This window comes from Protopterus annectens, chromosome 8.part0 (genome assembly GCF_019279795.1).
Source record: "Protopterus annectens isolate FY-2018-M chromosome 8.part0, PAN1.0, whole genome shotgun sequence".
Lineage (NCBI taxonomy): Eukaryota > Metazoa > Chordata > Ceratodontiformes > Protopteridae > Protopterus > Protopterus annectens.
Genome location: NC_056741.1, coordinates 1854630117 through 1854657255, shown reverse-complemented (window position 1 = coordinate 1854657255; position 27139 = coordinate 1854630117). Strand labels below are relative to the sequence as shown.

At 38.7% G+C, this 27139-nt stretch overlaps 1 protein-coding gene across 2 annotated transcripts in view; it reads right to left on the bottom strand.

Annotated features, from left to right (window-relative positions):
• Positions 1-27139, bottom strand: part of LOC122809676 (fibulin-7-like) — a 545587-nt gene that overhangs the window by 379778 nt on the left and 138670 nt on the right. For both annotated transcript variants that reach the window (XM_044081345.1, XM_044081346.1), the window contains exon 3: positions 14735-14891. In XM_044081345.1, the coding sequence (XP_043937280.1) occupies positions 14735-14891 (157 nt within the window). The remainder of the gene's footprint in view (positions 1-14734; positions 14892-27139) is intronic.

The window sequence follows — 27139 nt, the reverse complement described above, 5'->3', positions numbered from 1 at the left end:
TGCAAAAGACAGTGACAGGTGCTACACACCTTGTGAACACCCCTGGAACAGCTGAGAGACCAAAGAGTAAAGCAGAGAACTGAAAGGTTATATGAAGAGAAACCAAATCTTAAATATTGTAAGCATGCTGGTTGAATAAAAATGTGAAGGTAAGGGTCCTTTAAATCCAATGTTGCAAAAAAAAAAATCTTGGGGAAGGATCACTGGGAGTAAGGACTGTGGGTCAACAACTTGAAAACTGGAATTTTGAGGAAACTGTTGAGAGAAGTAAAGATCAAAACTGGTCTTCAATTGGCCTCCTTTCTGGCAACTAGAAACATTCTTCAATGAAATGTTTTTCTTACTAGATGACAGGGCATGAATTATATTGCCCCTAAATAAAGAGGCATCAAAGAAGTGGGAGAATAAGATGAATCTAGCTTGGAGGAGGCAGGGGAATACATCAGAGGTGCAGGGGAGTGGGAACAATCTAAGAAATTTTGTAACCATTTTGGATGATGGATAGAGCTCATTCGTCTGATGTTATTAATTGTGAGATTAGGAAGGATAGAGCATTTGAGACAGAAGAACCTCAAAATGGCCAATGTAGGGGGGTCAAAGGTCGATCACCATAAGGTGGCTTGTTTTTCCAGAAAAGAAGGGTTTAGAAAACTTAGAGTCTTGCTTGGTCTTGTCTTAAAATCTTTTTTTTGTTTGTTTTTTTTTTTTTTTGCCCTTCTGAGATACTTTATGTTCCTTGTGAACAAAAGGATCAGTCTTGATAGGGTAGTTTCTCTACAATGGAGGAATATGGGAATAGTATCTTTTCTGGACATCAGACAACTTAGAACCAGTCTACTGAAAATATTACATTATTTTAATGATAGTGTCCCCAAAGGAAAGTCCATTCATACTGAAATCAGGAGACAATGTTTCTTCATTATCAGAGGCATACACCTGTGCGGAGTGGATTTGGGAAGAATAGGCCAAGGAATTATTCCCAGAAGATTCAGAATCTTCTTTCTTCCTCATCAGAATGCCATCTCTGCAGATACAAATTGGTAATACTAATGCAGCCCACTGCACAAGCTAGATCATGTGTAAACATTGAATTCATGAACTGTCTACCAGCTAGTTTAGCCACCTCTAATATAAACAGCCAGCAGATATCGGTGAATAAAATGCATCATTAGAGCCACTTTACCTTATCTGAAAAATCAGTGCTGTAACTTCTTAAGAGATAATCCCCTCTTAGTGCCCCCGAAAAGCATCTATTTTGTGCAATCCCCTATATACATACTATATATAGCCTTAGCAGTTTCACTTACCATCCCACTGTGGATCATTCACTTCATACCATACAAATCACTTGCATACATTGCTGCTCTATTTTTTCTTACTTAATGTCTGTGTTCCATGCAGGACTGCAATGTTGTTTTTTCTATATTTGTAGTAGCAAAGACTTCAATATTACGGAGAGAAACACTGCAACCCTTTGCCTTGCATTGTACTGTCATGTAAAAGCAAGTTGTTTAGGTAGTGTTGCCATAAAAAAAAGCTTCAGTAACCATCAAATGCATTTTAGGTTCTATGCACTACTGAGGCATGTAGTGAAAAAAGGATGCTAGAAAGGAGAATCAGCCACATGGATGTCTTTTTTTGCATTGTTGAGAATTGCTTCTAAGTTTTCTAAGATAACTAAAGGATTTGTAATTTTCCTTGGTTTCACATGCTAACCTGAGTTCATGGGCTGACCCAGCAGATATATAACAGTCTTCTTAAAAATCTTAAACAAATTTCTAATATTTTCCTTTATTTGGTGGTCTTTCTGTACTTCTATCCAGCTGATGTAATTAATACATAAGAGGGGTAAAGCTCTGAGAAAGCATTTTAACATACTCAAAAAGCATTCCGATTATTATTCTGCAAATCTCTGATTGCATGGGACACTACTGATTATTTTCCTTGTCTATAGGGTTTATATTAGATCATCAAACACTTAGAAAAGCGAACGATGATTTATCGACCCCATATAAGCGAAAGCTTACAAACTCAAACATTTAGAACAGCAATTTTTTTCCAAGGGAAAAAAAAAAAACACTTAAAACATAACATAAAGTGGGGGGCTTTGCCTCCCACACATCCCCCTATTTAAATATACTAACTCCGAGATCGCACTACAGTGACGAAAATGGCAAAGTAATGGACGCAGCCAAGCGATTTCTTTCCCAGGGAAATATTTTGTTTATATGCCGCTTCGTCATTTTGCCTTTTCGTCTTTTTAAGTTCGACCAAGACGCATTCAAAAGAATGCGTCTTCGGTCATCTAATAGGAACCCATATAAATATATATATATATATATATATATATATATATATATATGTGTGTGTGTGTGTGTGTGTGTGTGTGCGTGTGTGTATGTATGTATGTATGTATATATATATATATATATATATATATATATATATATATATATATATATATATACATATAGGCCGCAATGGTGCAGTGGTTAATGCTGTCGCCTCACAGTTTGATTCTCAGCTAGGGTGCCTTCTGTGTGGAGTCTGCATATCCTCCCTGTCGTCATGTGGGTTTCTTCCGGGTGCACTCGTTTCCTGCCACTTTCCAAAGTAATGCAGTAGGTAGGTTGTGCACTATAAATTGCCTGTAGGTATGAGTGTGTGTGCGAGTAAGTGGTACAGATGAACTACTGTGGCGGGGCTAGCCACATGCGGTGTATACCTTGGCTCGAGATGATTGTCACTGTTGATGTGACACCCCGATCCCATATACAAAAATGGGAAAAAGGTGCTAAGGATGGATGGATGGATGGGTTTAACTTCATACTCATGCTCAGCATTTTTTAATGAAAGAAATGTCACAAATGTTCAAAGTCCAAATATCATAGCATGTTATTGAGATATGATGTAAACAAAAGGAACACACACTTTTTTTTATATATGCACTTAAATACCCAACAGCCTCTTATGTCTACAGCAAATGATAGGATTATTCTATCACATATACATAAAGATGGATGGAAGGAGTTATTACAGTAGGAAAAAGTGGCTAGTTCTCCTAGGTAGCATAGTTCAGTTTGACATTTTGTATTGTATTATTATTTTTTACAATTTCTAAGCTTGGGTCATTTGTTTATGACATCATTGTGGGTCCACACACATTTCTACTCATTCAAATATGACACCCAGCGGTCTAGATAGCTCAACTAATGCCCTGTGCCAGTTCCACAAACTAGTTCTCCACCATCTCAGCTCTTCAAGTGAAGAGCAATAAAAAGGACTTTTGCAAAGTGCAGTACAGTAACCAATGCACTGACACCCCTCAGCTCTTCAACTGAAGACAAAAGAAAAAAATGTCTTCAGTCCTTCAGATTATGCAATAATGCAACATGAAATCCATGCCACCCTACAGTAATGTTAGCCAATCATAACTCACCAAATCCACTTTTCCCCAGCACTCAACATAAAAAATAAAAAAAATGATTTCTTCAAATTACTGTATGGAGCGACTTTGCACAAGGAACCGTTGCCCTTTGCCACACACTACTGATGATGCCATTGCTGTACTGTATTAAACAATTTGCACACATTTTGGGTTGCTCAGTCAAAGATAATGTCATTGTTAGCATTATATCCGGATACTTCAAATTTATGGTAAGCCAATACTGGCACAGATTGCTTTGGTTCACGACATTATTGTCAGTCCATAAACAGCCTTTAGTGTCAAAAGATTGTCATTGTTGGTATTACATCTGAACAGCTCACAGAAACATCTGGGTACAAAACATGAAGCAATTATTAGTATTAAGTTTAAACAGAACATACTTATGGCACGCAAACTCTTATGACGTGACTGTGGATATTGTATTTAAATATGTCATGTACATTTCTGGGCAATTACAGATGATATTGTTGATATTGTATTTCCTGTTTTGAACATGTGATAACAATACAGATGATGATGTTTTTCTTGTAAATGTCATCATTGTTCACACACATTTCTGGGCTTCTAAAACAATGTCATTGTTGGTAATGAAGGTTAGCTGTTGACAAACATTTTTGCAGATCTAAGATGATATCATTGTTTATATTGTATTTAAATAGTCCAGACATTCTGTAAATTAATACTCGATGAAGATGTGTTTGGCATTGAGAACAGTTTATTCCTAATCTGTGCCTTATCTTGAATGTCCCCTTAATGCCAGTAATTTTTGGATTAGTAAACAATAAGACTGCTTACTGGCATTCTGGTTTATGAAGTCGTTCAGCGAAATTATGGTGCTAATTTTGGGATCTATGGAATTTGTTTTCTTATGGCGCTTACAATAATTCAAACGGCCCAGCATTCCTGCTTCTGTTCAATACTGCTTTTACATCTCACATTGTATTTGTATTTGTATCTAGATGGGACTAACAGTTTTATATATTTATTTATTCAAGTATAAAACTCCTTTGCAAATCTATTTAGTGAAGTGATGTTGTTATAAGTGAATTTTGAGACTTCATCATTGCATTTAAAGAGATTTGAGAACTTGCAATATCTGAATTCTGACATATTTGTTTAAGGGGGTTTAAATGGCTTGAGAGAAAAGTTTACTAGCTTATGGCCTCACTTAATTGGGAAGAGAGTTACTAGTGCACTCGTGTATGATGACACTACATTTGTAAGTACCAGGTCAAGAATATTTGATTCTCAAGTTGGGCTAGTAACCACCTGGTCCACTGAGTTTTTATTTATTAGATCTAAAATCAATTGTGCATATCTCATGTTGGAGGGGGATGTAAGTCAGTAAACTGATGGACAGTTAAAGTCTCACAGAATACTGGAGTTCTTATTTATGGGGAGCTCATCCATGACTTTTAAGAACCTGCCATGAACTTCCAGTGTCATGAAAGGTGTCCTATAACTGGTGATAAACTGAAAGTTGACTTTGTTTAGTGTGATCTGGAGTCTGATAAGTTTCATAGATGGGTTTCTGGGAATCTGTCTATAAGTGATAAGGTCTCTGATAAATATGGACACAACACCAGAGTTTTCACCTGGTCTGAAGGTATGGTATGTGTTAAATCCAGGTAGGAAGTACTTTCTGGACAATTAAACTGTGTTTTAGTGATTATACATATTAAGATGGTTTTCAAATGCAGAAGTGTTTCATGGTTGGGCAGTTCGTTGTTTAGACTTCTGGCATTGAGTAGAACCACCTAAATTCGATCCTGTATTGATACTAAACTGCTTGCTATGTTGGAATGCTGATTAACTGAACTTTGCCTAAAAAGGCACTACGGGTGCATTAGAAATTTTAGCTAGCATGGAGAAGCCTTTGAATGAGAGCTGCAGACCATGCCTTGCAAATCAAGTGGGATTGGCAAGCATCTTGTTTCATGCTCACACACACTGGATACCCCTAGAATGGCACCAGTTATTGTTGAAGCCAATCATCCTTTTTTTTTTTATTCAACCTAGTCATTATTCTTGCAGAAGGAACAACTCAACACAGTATCAATGTCTTGCCTGTATTTGTGACATGCATAAAGAGCACAGACATGTCCTTCTGTATCTCCCTGAAGGTTTTTCACCAAAAGTCATTAACCCTCTGATGCACAATTGTGATCTCATACTTATATTTGTCTGGTGCAAAGGTCCTAAGATTCCTTGAGACATCTATAGAACCTGGCACCAGAAAGACAACTCTCTGTCATCTTATCTTTATCCAGCATAGTGACTATGAATGTATTTGTCATACCATGGAGTCGCCATTCACTTTGTTCATGGAATGGTCTGGTGTAAGAAATTGAGACCTTTTGTCTCACGTTGAAAGGTGAGATAGTAAAAGACACAATGTTTGATTCTGATTTTTGCTGAGACTCAGTCCTTACATATCTGGGAGGCTTAGATAAGGATTTCTTTACAGCATCACCATATGACATTATATTATAGATCATGATTGGGTACACAGTGAGTGGTGTGATTGTGCAGTGCTCACAGTCTGCAATTTTTGTGAGAGTGCTGCCTCGGTATCTCTTAAGTATTTGCACCTCTCTATTTGTATCTCTTAAGTATTTGCACCTCTCAATTTGTTTTTAGTAAGAGTTCATTATCTGTGAGAATAAGGAAGTTGCTATACTTCTTTAGGATACCTAATGTTAGAAGGCTGACAACAGAGAGAAGACAAGTAGGTGGGCCTTCCATTTTGTCCAACGTGAAGTAATACTTCATTTGATTTACAGAAAGTTGTAGATCATAACAAAAATAAAATCAAAATGAGTTATTGGTTAAGGGGTTAGTTACAAATGAATGTCCATTTATGTAAATATTTGACTTTGGTTTAACCGTGAGTGTAATAAACACAGTTGGAGCATTTTGCATAACAGTGATGTTGAACTTATCTGTAGTGACCGTGGGCCGAGTTGCACAATGCTGATATCAGTCAACCTTCTTAACTGGTGACCAGCTGTGGCTGACTGGATGGCTTTGATCTTTGACTGTGGCCTCGGGCTGATGACACAATTCAAAACAATTTTGTTACAATTTAGTCCTTATTCAAAAGAACAACCATGCTATGGTTACAAGCTAAATACATTGTAGAACTGTTCATGGTAATCATAGCTATTCAGCACTGCTAACATTAAAGATATTTCCAAGAGACAGATGTTTGGTGCATGCTGGAGAGACATGGAAGCACCATCTAACTGATAATTGGAGTATCATGAATAATAGAAGTTACTTTTTTTGCATACTGATTTCCATAGACTTCATAACACTAAGCAAGATTAAACAGTTTGGTGTGTTTGTATGCAACGATTCAGATGCTTCATTGAATTATCATTTTGTTTCTTAATAGCTTAGGCAACATTCAAGTTAAAAGATATTTTCACTATCACTGCACCAGACAGAGAAGATAACAAATAGACGAAAAAGATGTGCCTATAAGGTCCCTGAATTAGACTGCAAAGAAAACGGTAACTTGTGCAATGTTATGCCTGATCTCTTTCAAAACTAATGAGTAGACAGCCTACTTTTTAAATGTGTTGTAAACAACAGGATAGGTCTTCATGACCTTCCAGTACATCCCATTATGTTCTGTGCCCCAAAGAAATATTTTGAAAAAAATATTATTATTTTTGATTTGTGTTTGTTTACTGGGAAAATTTGACTGGATAGGAAATTCCTTTTCAGGGTAGGCTCGGGAAGAAAAACCACAGAAGGAATAATCACTATACAGCTAAAAATATAAATACAAACATGGAGTACACAGCTGAACACACAGGTAAGATACATTGAGATAATAAAACATTGTACAATGCTTGTTCATAAGGAAGGGAAAGTGAAAGAACATTAAGTAATACTAAGACCTATTAGAGTTGTAAATATAGGAAACATATATCAGCATGTAACATGATAGATGTAATGTAAATGGCAGTAAAGTGGTTCATATTCTGGAAGCATTCAGATGAACATATCCCATTAAAGTACATAGGTTCATAGATTCATAGGTGTGCACTAGGCTAATGGCCCTGGAGCCTTTACAAGCCTAGCCCATAGGATTACCCTGGCATCATGCCACCCAACCTTAGTGCCCAGTGCCTGTTGAGTACAGCCACTGGAGTGATCCCCGGGATGAATTTTCTGTTTCCCATCAACTAATCAAGATTTCTCTTGAAGAGTGCCAGTGAGGTGTTCTGTTTGACATATATGGGAAGTCTATTCCATAGCATGGGCAGTCTCTGGGTTATGAACCTGTCCCTCCAGCATGTTCTGTTGATTGTAGTAATGAGGTTGAGGTCTCTGGAGGGTGTGGTGCGGAGGGATTGGGATTTCTTTAGATGTAGCATTTCTAATAGGGCTGGGTCAGACATGGCTATGTAAGTCAAGCAGAGATCACCTCTAAGTAAGTGATATGAGATAGAGAATAGTTGGAGTTTTTGGAGTCTGTCCATATAGGACAAGTGTTTAAGGCCTACGATCCTCTTTATGAGGTACTTTTGCGGCCTCTCCAATTGTTGCAGGTGTCTAGTGAGGTACATGACAAATGGGGCATTTTACTAGATAATTAGCCTAATGAGGGAAGAGTAGAGGGAGACAATGACCCCTTTCTTCCTGGATGCAAAACCCTTAGTAATGAGATGTGCCACATAGAAGGACTTTCTGACCACAGTGGCAATGTGGTAGTCAAAAGAGTGGTTGCTGTCAACCTGTGTTCCCAGATCTCTTATAACACCTTCTGTGATCAGTGGACTACCATCGATGTGGTAATTCATGGGAACTGGGTTTTTCCCAAAGGGTATGATGACACATTTTTTGGCATTGAGCTTAAGGCCATGGTTCTGACACCAGTCGTTGGTCTCAGTGAGGCCTTTCTGTAGGATGTCACTATCACTTGGGGAGTTAATAATGGCTTCCAACTTGCAATTGTCTGTAAATTTTGTCAGAGTCCCTTCGTGTTGGCCTGGACTTCTGAGAACTAGATACCAAACAGGAGATGACCCAGGACCGATCCCTGTGGGACTAGACTCGTGACTGGTTAGCAGTCTGACTTGGAGTCAGCTACTTTCACACTGTGGGTTCTATTTGTGAGCCAGTTTGCATCCCACCTAGTGATATAGGGGTTGATGCCTAGCTTAGTGAGTTTTTCTATGATTCCTGAGTGGGGAATGGTATCAAAGGTCTTGGCCAGGTCAAAGTAGGCTGTATGAACCACCTTGCCTTTGTCCACAGCTCTGGTGACTAACTCAAAGAAGTCAACCAAGTTGAGCAGGCATGATCTACCCTTCACAAAACCAAACTGTGTGGTATCCAGAGTTTGGAGATTCCCTATATCCTTGTTTATTAGGTTCATGATGATGCATTCCATAGCTTTGCATATCAGACTTGTCAGGCTAATGGGAAGATAGTTCCCAGGGTCTGTAGTCACTCCTCCTTTCTGGAGAGGGATGACTGGAGCAGTGCACCATTCGGTAGGGACAAAGCCTGTGATGAGGCTGTGATTGAACAGGGCACACAGGTGAGGTGCCAGTTCACTTTGTAGTTCATGTAGAACACAGCCAGGGATATTGTCAGGTCCCATAGAAGGTGTATTCTTGGCCTTGGACAGTGCTGTTTTAACCTGTGCAGCAGTAATACTGGGTGTCTGGCAATCTACTGGTATTTTGATTGGTCCTTTGGGCGGGTGAGTGGGGTAAAGTTGGCACGGAATCTGTTGGCCAGTATATTGGCAATATCTTTTGGCTCGGTATAGGCGGTACCATTGTGCAGTAGCTCAAATCTAGGTATTGCCATGGAGATTCTTTACATAACTATAGAAGGCCTTGTGGTTGTCTTTACTATCTGCTGCAATTCTGTTTTCATAGCTAGTTTTACAGGATTTGATGAGGCATTTCAACTTTTTGTTGAGGCTGATAAGGGAGTTTTTCCAGTCTTGGGACTTCACCATATTCCGCATCAGTTTCCTCCTTCTGCTGTAGAGTTTGTTTATGACACGGAACCACCAGACTGGCTTCCTTTTTTTAGAGGAGAGTGTCTTGGTTCTATTGGATATGGTGTGATCCATGCATTTGTGTATGTGTTCGTACAGTGCATTGGTGTATGATTTGGCAGTCATGCAACTATTCTCCATTTGCATGGCTGCCATGAAGTTAACCACCTCTGTTTTTAGGAGCCAAAAGTTAGCGTTTGAAAAGTTTTTCATGGTGGTTACCTTTGGGTGAGTGGGATGGATGTGGATTTCCAAGTTGATTAATTTGTGGTCGGATCTAACCCGGGAGGAGTTGATTATTGGTGTAGAGCAACGGTCACCCATATTAGTAATAACCAGGTGAAGGATGTTGCTCTCTCTAGTGGGGGTAAGAATGAGCTGTTCCAGGTCACTGGAATTAATGAATTCCAGGAAACGTTTAGCAAGTGTATTGGTACATGAGTAGCATTCCCAGTTAATGGAGGGGTAGTTGAAGTTGCCCGGTATGAGAGTGTTAGGCTGGACCCTAATATTCTCCAGGGTGCTTAGGAACATGGAATGTGACTCTTGGGACATGGTTGGGGACCTATAACAGGCTACAACCTGAATCACTGTCTTACCCAATGTTAGCTGCACCTAAAGTATCTCTGATGTGTTATGTTGGGCTACCAGTCTGGAGGTGTGCGCATCCTTTATAAATATGGAAACACCATTGCCTTTGGAGCTTCAGTCCAAGTTCTGTGGTCGAAAGGTGTGGAATGAGGTATAGCCTGGTAGAGCAGGGGTGCTTTTTGATGCCTTGAACCAGGTCTCTGTTACAGCACAAATGTCGATGTTCTCCATTTTAAGGAGTGTTTCGAGTAAGTGCATTTTGAGATTTAGACTTCTAGCGTTGAGCAGCATGACCCTCAGATTGCATTTGTTTGCAGCTGTTATGGTGGTAATTTGGTCTTTGGAACACCACCTAAAAAAGGCACTATATGGGTGGCAAGACCCTTGGCCAGTATCCAGAAGCCCAGGGGTGACAGATGCAGGCCATCTCTGGCAAAGCATCAAGGTCTGTCAATCAAGTTATCCCAGGCAGACAGATACTGGATCCCCTTATAATGACAACAGAATCTTAGCCAATTGTTGAAATCAATCATTTTCTGCTTGTACTGTGGTATAATTCTGGGTGATGGTAGGATGCTGCTCAGGCTAGGGTCATACCCGCCTGGGCTACATAATCCGAGAGCTCCTCCATGTCTCTTTTCATGTAGTTCAGGGAGGTGTGCCTCAGGCCGTTCACACCCACATGTAGAAAGACAGAGTCATATTTGTATCTGTTGTTGAGGGACCTGAGTGCATGCATTATGTGGCAGATCATGGCACGAGACAGGCAGCTGACTGTTACTTTCTCCTTACTCAACCTAGTGAGTTGGACATCAGTGTGCCTCACTAGCGAGTCACCTATGACTAGTGTGCTGGGCATGCTGTTTTTCCTTAGGGGCTTTGGTTGAGTGGCACAATGTTTAGGAGAGTTATGTGTCTCGTGATTAGTGTTGTGTTGTGGTGGTCGAGTGCATTTCTGCCTTGGAGGTCTCTGCTGTTTTGGTACATTTTTATTGAGAGCATCTGCAAAGATGGGTGTGTGGTTTGTGTTTTTATGCAAAGGCAGTGCTGGTGTGTGTTCTGGAGGGCTATGTGTTCCATGTGGTGTGGTGCAAGTGTTGTCCTTCGCCTCTTGACCAGCCATTCTGGTCTTGGCTGTAGAGTGTGTGGCTTCAAGTTTGGATATATAAGTGCATCTCGCAAGTCTGAGTGTTGGGAGGTAAGAGGAGAGGGTTGTCAGTGTACATGAGGCAGTTGCTACATTGCCTCAGGATGCCCAAGTTAACCAGGTTAATAGGAGAAAGCACAGGGAACTGACCTTTAGACATACCTGGAGGGGTGGGCATTAATAATAAGTACTGGCACTGTTTCCTTGTAGAACATTTAGTGCTGGTAGCACTTTTGTGTGCTACAATAATTGCTACAAGACGTATGGTATGGTAAAGTGCTAGACTAATAAGCTAGTAAAAGTGCAGGAGAACTAGGAGATCTGTGGGAAAAATTGAAGAGCAGACTTTTGCACCTCTCAGAAGCTTACAAACAGTCCTGGATACAGCAAATCTGTATCTGGACTAGACTAGTTACAGGAAAGATGGGAAACAAGTGCAAACATGGGTTTTTAAACCAGAAATTTGAAAGAGATGAAAAAAAAACTGCCCAAATAGCTAAACAATATCTGGGCCAGAAACCAGCCCTCTTGTGGTAGATAGGCTACCTAGTGCTTACCACTCCCACTAACAAGCTAGAAGGCTTTCCTCCAACACAGAAAGGCTTGAGGGGCTCTTAATCTTACAAACAGTCCTGGATACAACAGATCTCTATCTGGACTAGACTAGTTACAGGAAAGGCGGGAAAAACGCAAATGTGGGCTTTTAGACCAGAAAGTTTAAAGATATGGAAAAAACTGCCCAGGCCAATAAACTACAATTTCTGGGCCAGAAACCACTCCTCTTGTGGTAGATAGGCTACCTAGTGCTTACCACTCCCACTGACAAGCTAGAATGCTTCCCTCTGACACAGAAAGGCTTGGGGGGCTCAGAAGCTTACAAACAGTCCTAGATACAGCAAATCTGTACTTGGTCTAGATTCTAGAAACAAATACATTACTTTTTTAAGGATCAGGTTTGTGTATCAGGATGCACTAATACTAAGAAAGACCAAGTAAAGAGTATAGCACAGTGAGAGGCATTTACGGGTGATTAATTTAAGTCACAGTAGGTATTTCTAAAAATCAAGATTCTATGTGACTATACACAGAAAAGGATACTTAGATGGAGGGGAAACTGTCAGAGATAGAGGTCATTTATACTAGGGGAGGAGTACAGTGCCAAAGCAAAGTATTCTTGAAATATAATTTTAATGAGGACAAGAAGTTTTATTTTTTGTTGTGTCAGACAGAGGTGGGTAGGAAGTTCTAGATTTTAATAATATAACTAGAGTATAGGGAGTCACCCTGAAAGTTATGGAAAGAGTGATACAGGTCAGAAATTCAGGGAAGCAAACTGAGCATATACCAATGAAGGAAATTATTAGGGCATGAACAGTTGTCTGGGATGCAGTAGCCTAACAAGGGAGGAGTGAAGGAGGCAATTGCCTCAGACACAGAATGTCAGGAGGTGCTATCGAGATCACTGTATTTTCTTCTATATGAGAATGCTGGTAGAAAAAGGCACTTGAGTTCAAAAATTTTTTTTGTTCTTCACTTGACGACCTGGGGGCTGTGGATTGGCTGCCATACTGTAGGTAGCCAATCACATGGTAATGTGAAGACTTTTTTTTTTTTTGCTCTTCTGTTAAGAGCCGGTATGAATTTGGCAGATTTACTATAAGAAGCCAATTGGCTTTCTACTGTAATCCAAAGACAGTTATTTATTTATTTGTGTATTTATTTATTTATTTTAATTAATTAATTAATTAATTAATTTATTTATTTATTTATTTATTTATTTATTTATTTGTCTCTTCTATTGAGGGGGTACAGATTTGATGGGGTATGATTGGCTGATTTACTTAATCCAAAGACAGTTTTTATTTCTTTGCTCTTCACTTGAAGTACTCAGGGAGTGGGGCACAAGTTCATGGGACCAGCATAGGATGCTAGATAAGACAGCTACAGCTCTGCTGGGATGGGCAACATGTTATTTACTACTTTGAGTTAACAGTACTTGAGGGAATTTACGTATACAAACCAAATGAGCTGTGTTATGGGTGGCATCGAATTTAGCTATTTTACTGATCAAGTTTTGCAAGCTGGGGTGAATACAGATTTGTTTAGATGAGGTCAGCATAAGACAGTGTGAGAAGTAAGGATTTGATATGTGAGTGTGAGAAGTAAGGAGTTGATATGTAAGTGCACTATGTTAAAAGAAGGATTTTGTCCTCTATAGCAGTTCAAGTATTTGGTTTGCTTTCCTGTTAGACACAGAGGTCAAATTTTAGATTTTCATCACTGATGCCCCCAAGGAGCTTTGTGTGGGATAAAGATTCAGTAGTGCTACCATGGGAGGAAAGAAGGGCTAAAAGTATTTATGTTGGAGTTGACTTAGTGGTGAGCAGGATTAGCTTTGCTTTTTGGGGGCAGATTACTACAAAGTTGGACCTTTTGAGTCAGGTTTCAGTACAAGTGAAGGAGAGTTTGGTGGTGCTCTGATGCTCAGGGACTGGTTTAACTGTACTGATAATTGCTGAATTGTCAGCATACTGGACAGTTCTTCCTCCAGTCACTTAACAATAGTTAACACCACTGCCTTTTTTTCCATTTACGTAAACATTAAGATTACCTACTTTCCATTGTTGCCCTACAACTTCCTGACTGGTTCCTTGTTGCAGGAATGAAAGGTTTTTAGACAAGTTTATTCAGTATTATATTCTATAAGCAGCCCTCAGTCCACTTACAAAGTCTTGCAGAACAGATAAAATAATTTGTCATCAGTGAAAGTGTTTGCTAAATACTGATTAGCCAGAAGTCATATTTATGTGTTCTATTAAACAGTTCTCAAGTGGAGCTGGGCAGTGGGTAAAAAAAGGTGTACATTAGTTTTGAAACTGTTCCCTTTGTAGAAAATCAAAACTTTTATTCAGTGTGTTTAAAAAATCTCTCTCAGATTTTAAGTGCAGTCATACTAAATTCAAATAAGTTACTCAGTGCACTTTTACCATAAAATTATGCTGCTTATGTTAAAAGTCTAAACACAGTCTGTTTACTTCTACTACAAATAAATGGAATCTAGATTGAATTCTGTCCAAAAATGTATCCCCCTGCACAGTCCAGACATAATGCAACATCTCAGCTTCTAGTTTGTCTCTCCCCTTAAAAAAAGTCCAAGGCAGTCCTTCCTCTTTGGATTGAAAATGTGTTGATGATTTTTCCTGCTCTTACACACTTTTCCAGGTGTATGGGTACTGAATCCTACAAATGATCTAGGCAATGGAATTTTGTGCATTTACGAAGTAGATTAGGTTTCCTTTCCAACAGTTTTACTGTCTTTTCAATTAAAGCAATTTTACACTCAGTAAAGTTATATTTTTTTCTATTCTATGTATTTCATAACAATTATGCTGCAAGAACTGCAGCATTATGTTGACATGGAACTACTAAAATGCAGTACTCAAATGTTTTACATTGTGCCACTAAAAACAACATAACCCAGCTCACACCATGTCTCCTTGATGGCCCATGCAGATCTTACCATTGCCTTTCATCGTCTGTTTTTGAATTGAACTCTGCAAACGGGATAACTGCTTCTTCAAATTTCGAACACCCTGCAGGTAAGTAGCTTCCTGTGATGATAACAGCTTCTGCATTTGACGAACAGTGTTTAGGAGTTGGCGTTTACTTTCGCAACTCTGGAAAAAAAAAAGAGCAGCATAGAAAGTTCAAAGAAACAGCAGAGTAGCTTAATTACCTATTTGCTCAGCAGGCAGAAATCATTCCAATAATTGTGGTTATTAGGTGCCTTCATTTTTATTCTTCTTCAAGGTGCCAGAAGCCTTATTAATTGCCTACAACCCCCTTGATAAGGAAGAAGTATGGATGCTCCCCAATATGTGCATTTTACAAATTGTAGCACTGCATTCACAAAACAGAACAAATATTATATTTAAAAAAGATACCAGAGTGGTTAAGCAGTATCAGTCATGGGGGGGGGGGGGTATTCACTGTGACATCAGCAGAGATCTACAATAAAGCATGGTGTGGTCCCATGCATTTCTAAGGCACATGCTCCCTGGCACTGAGGGTCCTGCTTAAATGCATGCACATGCTCCCTGGCACTAAGGGCCCTTCTTAAATGCATCAAGAGTGAGGTGTTAATGGCTTTTCCAAAATAAGAGATGTGTGCATTTCTAAGGCACATGCTCGCTGGCACTGAGGGCCCTGCTTAAATACATACACATGCTCCCTGGCACTAAGGGCCCTTCTTAAATGTATCAAGAGTGAGTAGTTAATGGCTTTTCTAAAATAAGAGATACATCCTAATGCTATGTGATAACAGCCACCCCATCTGGTTATGCACAGGAAGGGAGTTGGAAGGGGGCTCATGTCTCATGTCTCATGTAGCAGGAATATAACACAACTATCCCCTTAGTCTGCCAGACCTCTGCTGCCACTAGCATAGTGATGGTTTTGTTCCATTCTTAAGTTTCCATATCTATTCATTAAATCAGCAAAACCTACAAAGCCCATGTGGTTGACAAATAATTTAAGAAAGCAACAAAGCACAGTACAACCACCACGGCAAGCAGCATATAAGTTCAAGGAGACTAAATAAAACTATATTTAAGAAAAATCAGGATAAGCGCTTTCACATAAAAATGCTTCATCAGATCCTCAGTATACATAAACCAACAAGTACATTTAAAAAGCACATTCAAAAAGAAATTACCCTATCAAACAGCTGGGCCAATTAGTGATGTAATGGCCTCGATTTTCAATGCTGGCTTTAAAGGAACATTGTAATTTAAGCTTGCTGTTCTATGTCCCTGTAATCATTGTGTCCTAAGATGAATAATAGACCTACATATAGGTTTTGTTTGAAATACAGTAGTAATATCAACTTCGTTTGTGATATTGTTAAACAGAATTGGGCTATACTGCATTCTGATGACACCATCTCCAAGGTGGTAGGTGATGCCCCTAGATTTGCTTACAAAAATAATCTGACTCTGAAAAGTGAACTGTGTTATAGACCATTTAGGAAATCCTATAGTTTACCCCTGGGGTTTGGGATTTTTCCATGTAGGTCTTGCAAAGCCGGTAAATATATGTCCCAAACTAATACATTTGTACATCATATAACTGGTAAAGTCTATGTTTTTAGGGTACATGCTGACTGCAGGACAGCTAACTTAGTGTACCTTGCGACTTGTAATGACTGCGAGTGATACTATGTGGGTAAAACTAATCAGAAATTGAAGGATCATGTCCTGTAGCATGTAGGGAACATAAGGAGAATGAGTTGTTTAAGCACCCTTTTTAAACATGTTAAAGATCATAGTGGACATTCTTTTAAGTTCACTTTGATAGAGGTAATATCGGAGTCTGCCAGAGGTGGGGACATAGTCAACAGAACAGAATGTGTGGAGATGAGGTGGATTGCACATAGAACACCACCAGGCTTAAATTACAATGCTCCTTTAAAGCCAGCATTGAAATCGAGGCCATTACATCACTAATTGGCCCAGCTGTTTGATAGGGTAATTTCTTTTTGAATGTGCTTTTTAAATGTACTTGTTGGTTTGTGTATACTGAGGATCTGATGAAGCATTTTTATGTGAAAGCGCTTATCCTGATTTTTATTAAATATAGTCTTATTTAGTCTCCTTGAATTTGTATGCTGCTTGCCGTGGTGGTTGTACTGTGCTTTGTTGCTTTCTTTATATGTCGTTGGTGTTGGTTTGGTTTACAAATAAGAAGTTAAGACCACACTCACATTGTCCATGCTGCCTGGAAATGCCACATAATGAAAAGTAATACCATTAAATACCATCTGCAGAGATCAATGCAAGGAAGTCCCAGTCTACACCAGTACTTGGAGTACGGTGGCAGCTGAACATTCCTTGTGTCTGGATTTATGGGAAAGTCCCAACACAGATCCAGACCTCTGGCTAAGCACCATAAAAAAGGCTAGAGAAATGAATGTCAAGCCTTAGCCAAGCCCTGCTAGAGGTAAATCAATTTCAGAAATGGTCTGTCTATTTCTCTGTTTCTGGTGAACTTCCATTTGAGAAACAAAGTTATGAGTTCCTGGTAATCTTTTTTTTTTTGGCAAAGGATGAAGGCCCAAGAATAAGTACACATCTGCCTCCATCTTGGATGTGAGTATCTCAATATGTCATTATTACACACCCTTAGCAGATTGGGCAGATAAACTTGAACCCAAGGAATAGCCCCTCAAGTCACCTGGCCACAGGTCAGTGGTCATGTTCAATGCCAGGAGCTGTTCTACCTGTATCTATCTTGGACCCAGCAGGACAAAACCAGCCAAAATAGTAGAGGTTCACTCTGGAACAGGAAAGTGAATGGAGACTCTCCCACTGACTTTCTATGATGATCCTGAGAAACCAGAGACAACTATTTCTGAGACACAAAGACCATGTTTCTTTCCGCTCAGTGGCTTCCTTCAGATGACCCTTCCTTTCAAGAAACCGCAATGATCGTAAATTCCACCAATGTGTCACATATGGCCCTGTACCTGCTCCTTCAAAGGACTTGGATTGAACTGTTCAGTTAAAAGAAGGATAAAGTGTATTTGGTTGGCTTCTAGGAAGCCAGTCATACAGGATGTCATAAATTCAGCAAGGAAGCACCTGGACTATGCTCATACAACTCCCAAGGAAGCAGATATCCCATATAAGCCACCAGATGACTGAAACAACAGCTAAATTAGACTACATTGGGCTAAAACTTCTGTAATGTCCCTTTCCCAGAGGAAGACCAAGAGATTACAGATCCTTGCCAGTAAACAGTAAAGCCTTAGATGTGCTGGGCAAGATGGCATTCTTCTCTACCCTACTAGGTCTTAGTGACCTCAACTACCTCTCTCACCTTCCCACATTTTATTTGTCCCTTCCACATCAGTTATAAGAAAAGTTTCTCAACTCTCCCTGCATCTGGGGTTCCTACATATATAAAATGAAATGGAAAGAAAAGATCCCATTTTTTAGAGATGTGCAGTTATCAAATGACTTCTAGTAGGACCTGTTCAACTAAATTATTCATTTATTGATTTTTGTCTGTTAACTGGGTTGGTAGACTGGCCCAGTCCTTGATAAAGGATCCACAAGGGCAAAGTCTACAATTGCAACATTTAGAGCAAAAACATATGCAGTTATGCAATACTGTTATATACAATTATATACCGTGAAATAAAGTGTACATTCATGTATGTACAGTGAAAGATAATTGAAGCAGTAACATCAGAAATAAAAGAAGAATACATATAAAGTCAGAGACTGAGTGGAGAAGCAGAATTGTAGCCATTATCAATGAAAAGTCTGCAAGCTGCATCACTAAAATGTTGCTCAGAAAAGGTTGTTTTAAATTCTATAAGAGTTTTTTTTGCCTCTATATGGCTGGTCCAATCCTTGAAAAAGTCCATTCACGAAATGTTGTTTTAAAGGGTGGTCTATGCAGTAAGTTGTGATCAGGTTAAGAATTTCTAAGGGAGTAGTTTTGTTTTGTGATGGGAAGAAGTCTTTTTAAAGGGGGCGAGTATCCAGTGACCAGTTCAGATGACTGAAGTATTTATCTGGTTGAATGCAATGCATTTTCATCACATATTTGGCAATAATACCTTCACAATCAACATCTAACCAAAGCTTGTTTTGAAAGTATAAAGCACATGGGTTTATGTGGATGATTTTGACTTTATAATGGTACCTACTTCCCTCATATGAGACTGTTTTACATGAGCTTCAAGATTCATTCAAACAAACTTCAACAAAGTCTGTCTGTTGCTTAAGCAAGAGGTATGGAATTACTCAAAACCTTACCAGTGTCTGGCTTACCCACTGCTAGTGTGATCTGATTAACCCTCATGATTAGGCAAAACTGGCCAAGAGTAAACTTGAATTACCCATACCCTAATGTGAGTAACTAATTTTATGCAATGATATTATTTAAAACAGAAATGTCATTTGTTCCTAAATAATGCCATTCTATGAAGGGACTTTGTGCCTCTTAGTGATGTGTTTTGTATGTGTGGTACATGTGAACAGTTGCAGAGAACACCGATTCAATGCACTTTCTGCCTTTTTTTTTCATAAGGGCATTAGAAATGTTTGCGTGTCCTACAGATTACTTCAGAAGTTGTTTGTCTTTTGGCTTTTCCCGGTTAAGGGTCGCTAATGATTGGCAATAGATTTTCACGAACGCCAAGGTGCCAGCTCGACATCCAACCTTCAACGAAGGCATGCTCATTTACTCATGTCTTTTGAACACCACCCAACCACGGGGAGGACATGCAGACTCCACACAGAAGGCACTCCCTGCACTCCAGCCGAGAATCGAATGGGAGAACCTCTTGCTGTGAGGCAACAACTCTACCGCTGCACCACCGCAGCATACTTATTTCTTTTTTCATTTTATATTTGTTTACTTTTGCATATTATTCTGCTCTGATGAGAAGTACTGTGATGTGTTGGAGGCTGGGATTTTCTTTTAAAATATGTCATCGCTTGACTTTTCATTCTCTTCTTAACAGCACAGAGAACATGGAGATTATATTTTTTATTCTGACTAAAGCCACAGTAATTTTACCTGGTTTGTTTTGGTTTTGCAGCCAGACCTCTTTCTGTGGATAAGGCTTGATTTACATTGAGCATGTAATGTCGAACAACCAATCAATGTCCATTACTGCTGTATGGGTAAATACATTTAAACATGTAACTGATTAGAAAGTCATTTTTCTATGGAATTTCAATAAGAAATAATCTATATATCAGCCAACTAACACACTATTTATTTATTTATTTATTTATTTATTTCACATTTGTGAACTGTGTTGGTCCAGCTGAGTTACAAAAAAAAAACATTTTCAGTGGAGACCCGAAGAGTAAAGCTCCATTAACATCTACAGCAATAAAAAGTAAAAGAAACTTTATACACAAGATAAAATTGAGTACAAACTGGAATGCCGGTATACAGAACAAATTATAGTTATCACATAAGAAAGTGTGAGTAATAAAAATATAAACATACAAACAGTTTAGTCACAGTGCTGAAAGACTAGCATGTTCTAATATTTACAAGAATTAGAAGTGATGCCAAGACACTTCCTAAGCAGAGTTTGTAGAATATGAATAGACAAAGGTATACGGGAGGTTAAGTGGGGTGACTGCAGTGACAGATCTTTGAGTTAAGCAGGTGATCTTTTAGTGTCTTTTTAAAGTCATTGGCATAAGTTATACTTCTGATATGTAATGGGAGTTTGCTCCAGCTATGAGAGACAAAGTATTTATAAAAGTTTTTCACCTATATTTTTACAGGGTATATAGGTCAGTAGTAAGAGTTGGCTGGAACTATGAAGAAGATGGTTGGGGGTGTAACAGGACAGAAGTTTAGAAAGTGATGGGCAGGTAGTGGGGTTATTGAGAAGGGAAGTTAATTGAGAGCAAGTTAATGTGGGAGTTCAAGCCAGTGAAGTTTCTGTAGGGCCAGGCAGTGGTGGGAGGAGTAGGGTTGATTTACAAAAAATCTAGCAACTTTATTGTATGTTGATTCAAGTTTGTGAATAAGGGAAGATTGTAGTTTAGTCAAGATAGGGGAAGCATAGAGTAGGGTGGGTAATAAAGTCCAAGCAAGGGCACATTTGGATTCTGCACTAAGGTACTTTTTATTTCTGTAAAATAGGCCTAATTTTTGCTGTTCTTTTTATGCATTGTTGTACATGTAGGTCAAATTTTAGTTGATCATCAATAATGGTGCCGAGGGGTTTAGTTTGTGTTTCAACTTTTATAATAGTGTTGTTGAGAGAAGAGATTGAAAAGGTAGATTTACAGTGGGAGATGAAGTTAGGCAGAAAAAGGAGGTGCTATGTTTTATTGGAATTTAGGATAAGCTGATCGCCATTGAGCTATCTTTCTACAGAAGAAAAAGAGGTTTGTGTAATAGTTAACAGGTCTGACAAGTTTGCAGAGACAGATGTCAATGTGGAGTCATCTGCATATTGGAGAATAGAGGAGTGACCACATGAAGTATGGAGGTTATTGGTAAAGATGTTGAATAGCAGAGGGCCAAGGATGGAGCCTAGGGGTACCCCAGTTTGGATAGTGAGAAATCGGGAGCAAGAGTTAAGCCATCTAACTGATTGTTGTCTGTTAGAGAGGTAGCTGGAGAACCAGTTGAGGGCAATGTGACAGAGGTCGAGACGGGATAGTTTGGAGAGGAGTGGAGAGTGAGAAACAGTCTCGAAGGCTTTAGATATTTCAAGGAACAGGCAAGATACAAGTTTGTTGTTGTCTCTGCCCATAGCAACAGTTTCACAGAAGGAAATAAGGGCAGTGGAGGTGCTGTGTTTAGCACAAAACCCGCGTTGTGTAGGAGTGAAAAGATTTTCTTGGATGAGATATGTAATTAGTTGAGAGTGTATGCATTTTTCAAGGATTTTAGACAGAGGAGAAAGGATAGCAATGGGTCTGAAGTTGCTAGGTTCAGTTGAATTACCACCCTTGTGTAGAGGTATAGTATAGAAATATTTCCAGAGGTCAGGAACTATGGATTCTTGAATGGATCTATTAATTAAAATAGAGACAGGAAAAGCAATAGAGACAGCAGCTATTTTAAGGAACTGACGAGAAAGGTTGTCAGTAGAGGAAGAGCTAGGTTTAAGTTTCAGGAGAAGCTTTCTGATGTAGGAAATAGAAGCAGGTTTGAATCAGAAAGTGTTGGGATTGGCAGTCTGAATGAGAGGGGTAGAGTGGTTTGCATTACAGGCATCTGTAGTAGAAGAGGAGTTATTAGGAATGAGCTTGGTAAATGAAGTATTTAAGAAGTGTTGCAGACTCTGTTGGGGTGTTGTTAGGGAAGGGGTTGGGGGTAGTGGGGGCACCAGGATGGAGAATTCAGTTAATAGTACTCCAAAATCTTTTAGGGTTGGTATAGTGGATAGTTTGAGTTTGGCTATGCTAGTTTTTCTTATTCTGGTGGATGTTTTTTTTTTTTTGGTGAGGTTCCTAAATTCCCTGTAGTCTTGTAATTGTGAGGGTGATTTAAATTTTAGCCAGAGTTTCCAAGCCTTATCTCTTTTGGCCATGAGGGAGAGAGTATTTCTTGTGAGCCAGGGGCATAGTTGGATTTTCTATAAGGGAGCTAGGGAGTTCAGGATGTCAAGAAAGATGTGGTTAAATTTAAGTACAGCTTCATTAATGGGCAGAGAATGCAGGAAAGACTAGTTGATAGAGGAAAGATAATTATTCAGAGTGTCTGGGTTAAAGTTGGTGAATTTTCTATAGTCTTTACAAAGGTGAGGTCTCTGTAATTGGGAGGAGTATTGATAGATGCAAGTTGGCAGGTGGTCTCTTATAGTGCTGGAGGGGTGCAGAGATTGTAGTATATGTGAGGTTTGTTAGTGAGGATCCAATCTAGAGTGGACTTGGGTATGTTTTTATGTAGGTGGGGGGTGGAGATCAGTTGGGAAAAGCCATGGAGATCGATGCTGTGTTGGAGGGAATGAATATTTAGGTCATTCTAATCTATGTTAACATCTCCAAGCTTTAAAGTTTCATAGACAATATTTTGTGATAACCAGAAAAGTATTTGTTCAAGGACTGGGATGTTTTTACCTGGTGAGATGTAAATGGATGCAATAGCAAATGTTTTGTGGGTATTTAATTGACAGTTTAGAATAAGAAGCTCAACAGGTTGAAAGTTTGGGATGGAGACAGTAAGTGGGGAGAGATTAAGTTGTTTGGAATAGAATATGGTGACACCGCCACCTTTTTTTGGAATTCTATCTTGTCGGTACATATTAAATCCTGGAGGTAAGATTTCAGTATCTGAAATGTGGGGCTTAAGCCATGTTTCAGATAGGGCTAGGATTTGGGGTTTGTTAGAGGTTATCCAGGAGTGAAAGTATATGACAAAATACAGTGCAACTACATTCTATAAGCTAACAGTTAAGGTTGTAGGTAATACATTACATCATATGTATCATTGACTGACAGGTTTATATCAAAGAGTCAGAAGAGACCAAATCATATAAACATGTCATCAAACAGGTTCCTGTTCCATCTGTAAGGAACAATCTGTAATCCCCAGAACTGCAAGAATGAATTTGCAGAAAGAAAATATTAAGTTCAGGGTTGTTTTTGAAGTATCACCCTTATTCCAGGGTGCAGCGATCTCAGATTCGTTATATAAGCAGTAGGAATGTAGAGGTCCAAACATGCTTTAATAGCGTTTGATCATGTTTTGTTATTTAAAGCAACTGTTCATAATATGCACTTTATTTTATTATTTTTTTTGCAGTACTGTAATTTTGGGTCTCACACAACTTCTAGTGAGACATAAACATTACAAAGTGCAGCTGAATTAGAGGTCAGGCAGTATAGTTTGATATATATATATATATATATATATATATATATATATATATATATATATATATATAGTTTGCATACTAGCAGAAATGGTAAGACTTCAGACCGCTTCTTCAGCAGGCCTTAATAATACAACAGAATTTCAAGTAGCTTTATTTAAAACATATGGGAAAGGCAACTTTACTGCATAAAACCATAAACTGAAGTATTTATGATATGTCCAACCTCAAAGATGCAATTAATCAAATTACCCACTGAGTTACTTCTCAATGAGGTACATTTTTAAATATATGTTCTTGCAGAAGTGAAGTAGTGCTTTTATATTCCCCTTCGAAGGTAAAGGGAATGCTTGACCCTCCAGCAAAACCAAGCATGTCCTTTATTTCTGAGGTGGTGAATCTTCAAGATAGTACAAGGGAGATATGTAATGGAGACTTCAGAATGGAACAGACCCCATCTGCAGAAATTCTCCTTGTGATTTTCTTTGTTTTTCTGTCTGCAGTATTATGAAATATTCCATTCTTATAGTAAAAATAGCATTCTATTCTTTGTGCTGGCATACACATGAAACCAATAACTTGGGAATTCAGTGACTTCCTGGAAATGTTTTCATTGTAGACAATCAGAGTGACAGCTGTTAGGCATAAACCATGTTATGCTTTCCTTTGTAACCAAAGTCACACAATCATTTGGGGATTTAGGCCCTTCTCATTTGAACTGAAAAGTGAGTATGAGGCTCCATGATGATGTGAGTAAATCCATTAAATATCTATAAACATCTAAGAGCATCTTAAGATAGCTGATGAATTAAGCTTTCTCCTATAAAACTAACAAATAAAATACAAGGAAGTAACCAAGCTGTTAATGACTAACAAATATAAAATTCCTTTGTATTAAAATATAGAGAACAACAGTCTTTGACTTTGTCATTGATGAATGTGAAACTAAACATATGAATAGTATTAAGTTAAGGAAGGTGATTAATTTCTCTAAAACAAGCGTCATCTGTCTAAATTATAATCTGTTAAAAGATCTGAAGAAAAATTATCCCTACTTATGGTGTTCTCAGAAAATTACATGTATACGTGTATGGCTAACTAATACAATTATTAAGTCAGTGGTTTGTACTTATGAAACACAAATAACTAAATGCAGAGAAATATCTAAGAACTGTACTATGCTGGTTTTAGCCACAAACTGCAGGATTCAATCCTTGTAAATCTTCTTATCATCTTGGGTATTATACATAAGCTAATATTTCCACTCCCACTCCATTTTTTCCACAAAGGCTTAACCATTGGATGCTAAATTTTCTATGAGGAGGAAAAAGCCTTTCCTGTTGCGCGAAGCTGGTGAACTTACACTCTCAGATTCTTTAATTATATCAAAGCTGTGCATCTAAGACTGCTTTATGAATGTCAGGCCTTCCAATAAAAGGCTACATGAAAAAATAATACTGCTGGCACTAGATTCCTGTAATACACATGATCTTTTGATTATTGGTGTGATAAGATTCTAAAAGTAAGGTTTCCCCTGTTTTTGGAGTATATCAAACAATAGCTAAAAGGAGACTTCAAAGGTATAAACTGTAATGATTGGCAATAAAAAGTATTGAGCAGCAATGCAATGCTCTCTTACACTGAAGAAAACCTTAGGTAGGCTTGCAGTACTGAGACCAGATGTTAGAAGCAGGAGAAGTTTTATCATAGGACAAAATTTGTATACATTTTGCGCTAGGGGATGAAGCAATAAGAGATTATGGGGTATTGGTGACTGCTATTAGGAAGGTGAAATGGATTAGAAATGAAAATTAAAAGTAGGACCCACATAACAAATGGGCTAAACTAGGAGGAAGGGCTAAAATTGTGTGAAATATTTTGGGATGGAGCATATAAATTGCTGGAAGATGCTATGGAGCCATTGATAGCAAAGATTAAGAAAGGGTGGAGTCAACCATCTGGGGGTGGGTATTATTAGAAAGCATTTGTCTCAAATATGCTTCTCTCTCAGAATGGCACTAAAGCCAAGTAGTTCAAAATAACTTAATGGAAATGTTTGCACAGTGACATTTATAACCCTGTGAAGCTGTACTGCATATTCCCCAGGATGGATGGGCTCTGTTAGATAAGTCATTTGGGAAAAAGTGGAAGTTGGATGCCTAATCTTCTGTGGATGTAACATGGCAACACATACTAAGTTATTCATCAGAAATTTTTACTTAGCAGTACTAAGCTGTGGTGGTGCAGCGGTAGCATTGTCGCCTCACAGCACGAGGTTCTCCCGTTCGATTCTCGGCTGAAGCGCCTTCTGTGTGGAGTTTGCATGTCCTCCCCATGGTCGAGTGGCATTCGAAAGACATGCGTGAATGGGTGTGCCTTCATTGAAGGTTGGGTGTCGGGCTGGCACCTCGGCACTGTAAAAATCGACTGTCAATCATTAGCAGACTGGAGTTCCGCTGTGGCGACCCCTAACTGGAAAAGCCAAAAGAAAAACTACATTTTTCATGGGACTCTGGTCCTAGTGCCATAACTATATTTTTCTTGGACCAACCAAGCTTAGTACAAGATCATCAAATATGAAGTCACCCTGCACAATATCACTCTTTAATTTTGACAAAGAAGAATTTTATTAGCCACTGGACATTAAGAATCATTCCTGCTGTAAGTGAACTTATGATTTAATGCATGATTTGGTCAATCAAGAGGAAATCTCTTGCCAATAGTAATATAGGCAATGGCTTCTCATTATTAAGATACTAGCTTAATGTATTTATTTATTTATTTATTTCCAGTTTGATGACCGAGGAGGTCCACTGGTTTCAGGGAGCCCATTTTCGGTGGAGGCCCAGGGAGAAAAGCTCTGCATTACATAGTTTAGTTACATATACAATCATAGTAAAGAAGACACAATTACAATTTTATTTCATGCTAGAGAACAGGAATAAATTCTTTGGTTACATAGTATCTAAATATTTAGGACGATAGTGGTAACGTAATTGAGAGGGAGAATAAAGACTTACAAGGAAAAGAGATAAAAAAGGAGGGATGGGTTATTTATAATACGTACAATTATGTTATTTACAATATGTACATTTATGTTAGGTTAGCTTGTACTCAGCGTTAGTCAGGAGTTTAATGGGTGGATTGATTATTAAGCAAGGTGGGGAGAGTGCAGTTGTATTTCCTGTTATAGGAAAGGTAGGAATGTAGCTGAGTTTTAAAGTTTTTAAAGTCACAAGTCCTTAGAGAGGAAGGAAGAGAATTCCATTTTTTAGCTAAGGAAAAGGATAGAAGAAGCTGACCAGCAGGACGACTGGGTTTGTGGACAGTGATTAGGTTTTGGTGAGTAGATCTTAAGAGTTCTCTGAGGGGTGTAAGGTTGAAGGATGTTGGTTAGTGCTGGGCACTTAGTATGTTGCAAAAATAGTCTGTGGGCTGTAGTAATTCGGAGATAGTCTAGATGGTTGGAGAGTTCAAGCCAATTTAACAAATGAAGGGCAGTACAATGATGGGAGGAGAATTTGGCTTTGGCTGCAAATTTAGAAATCTTATTATAAC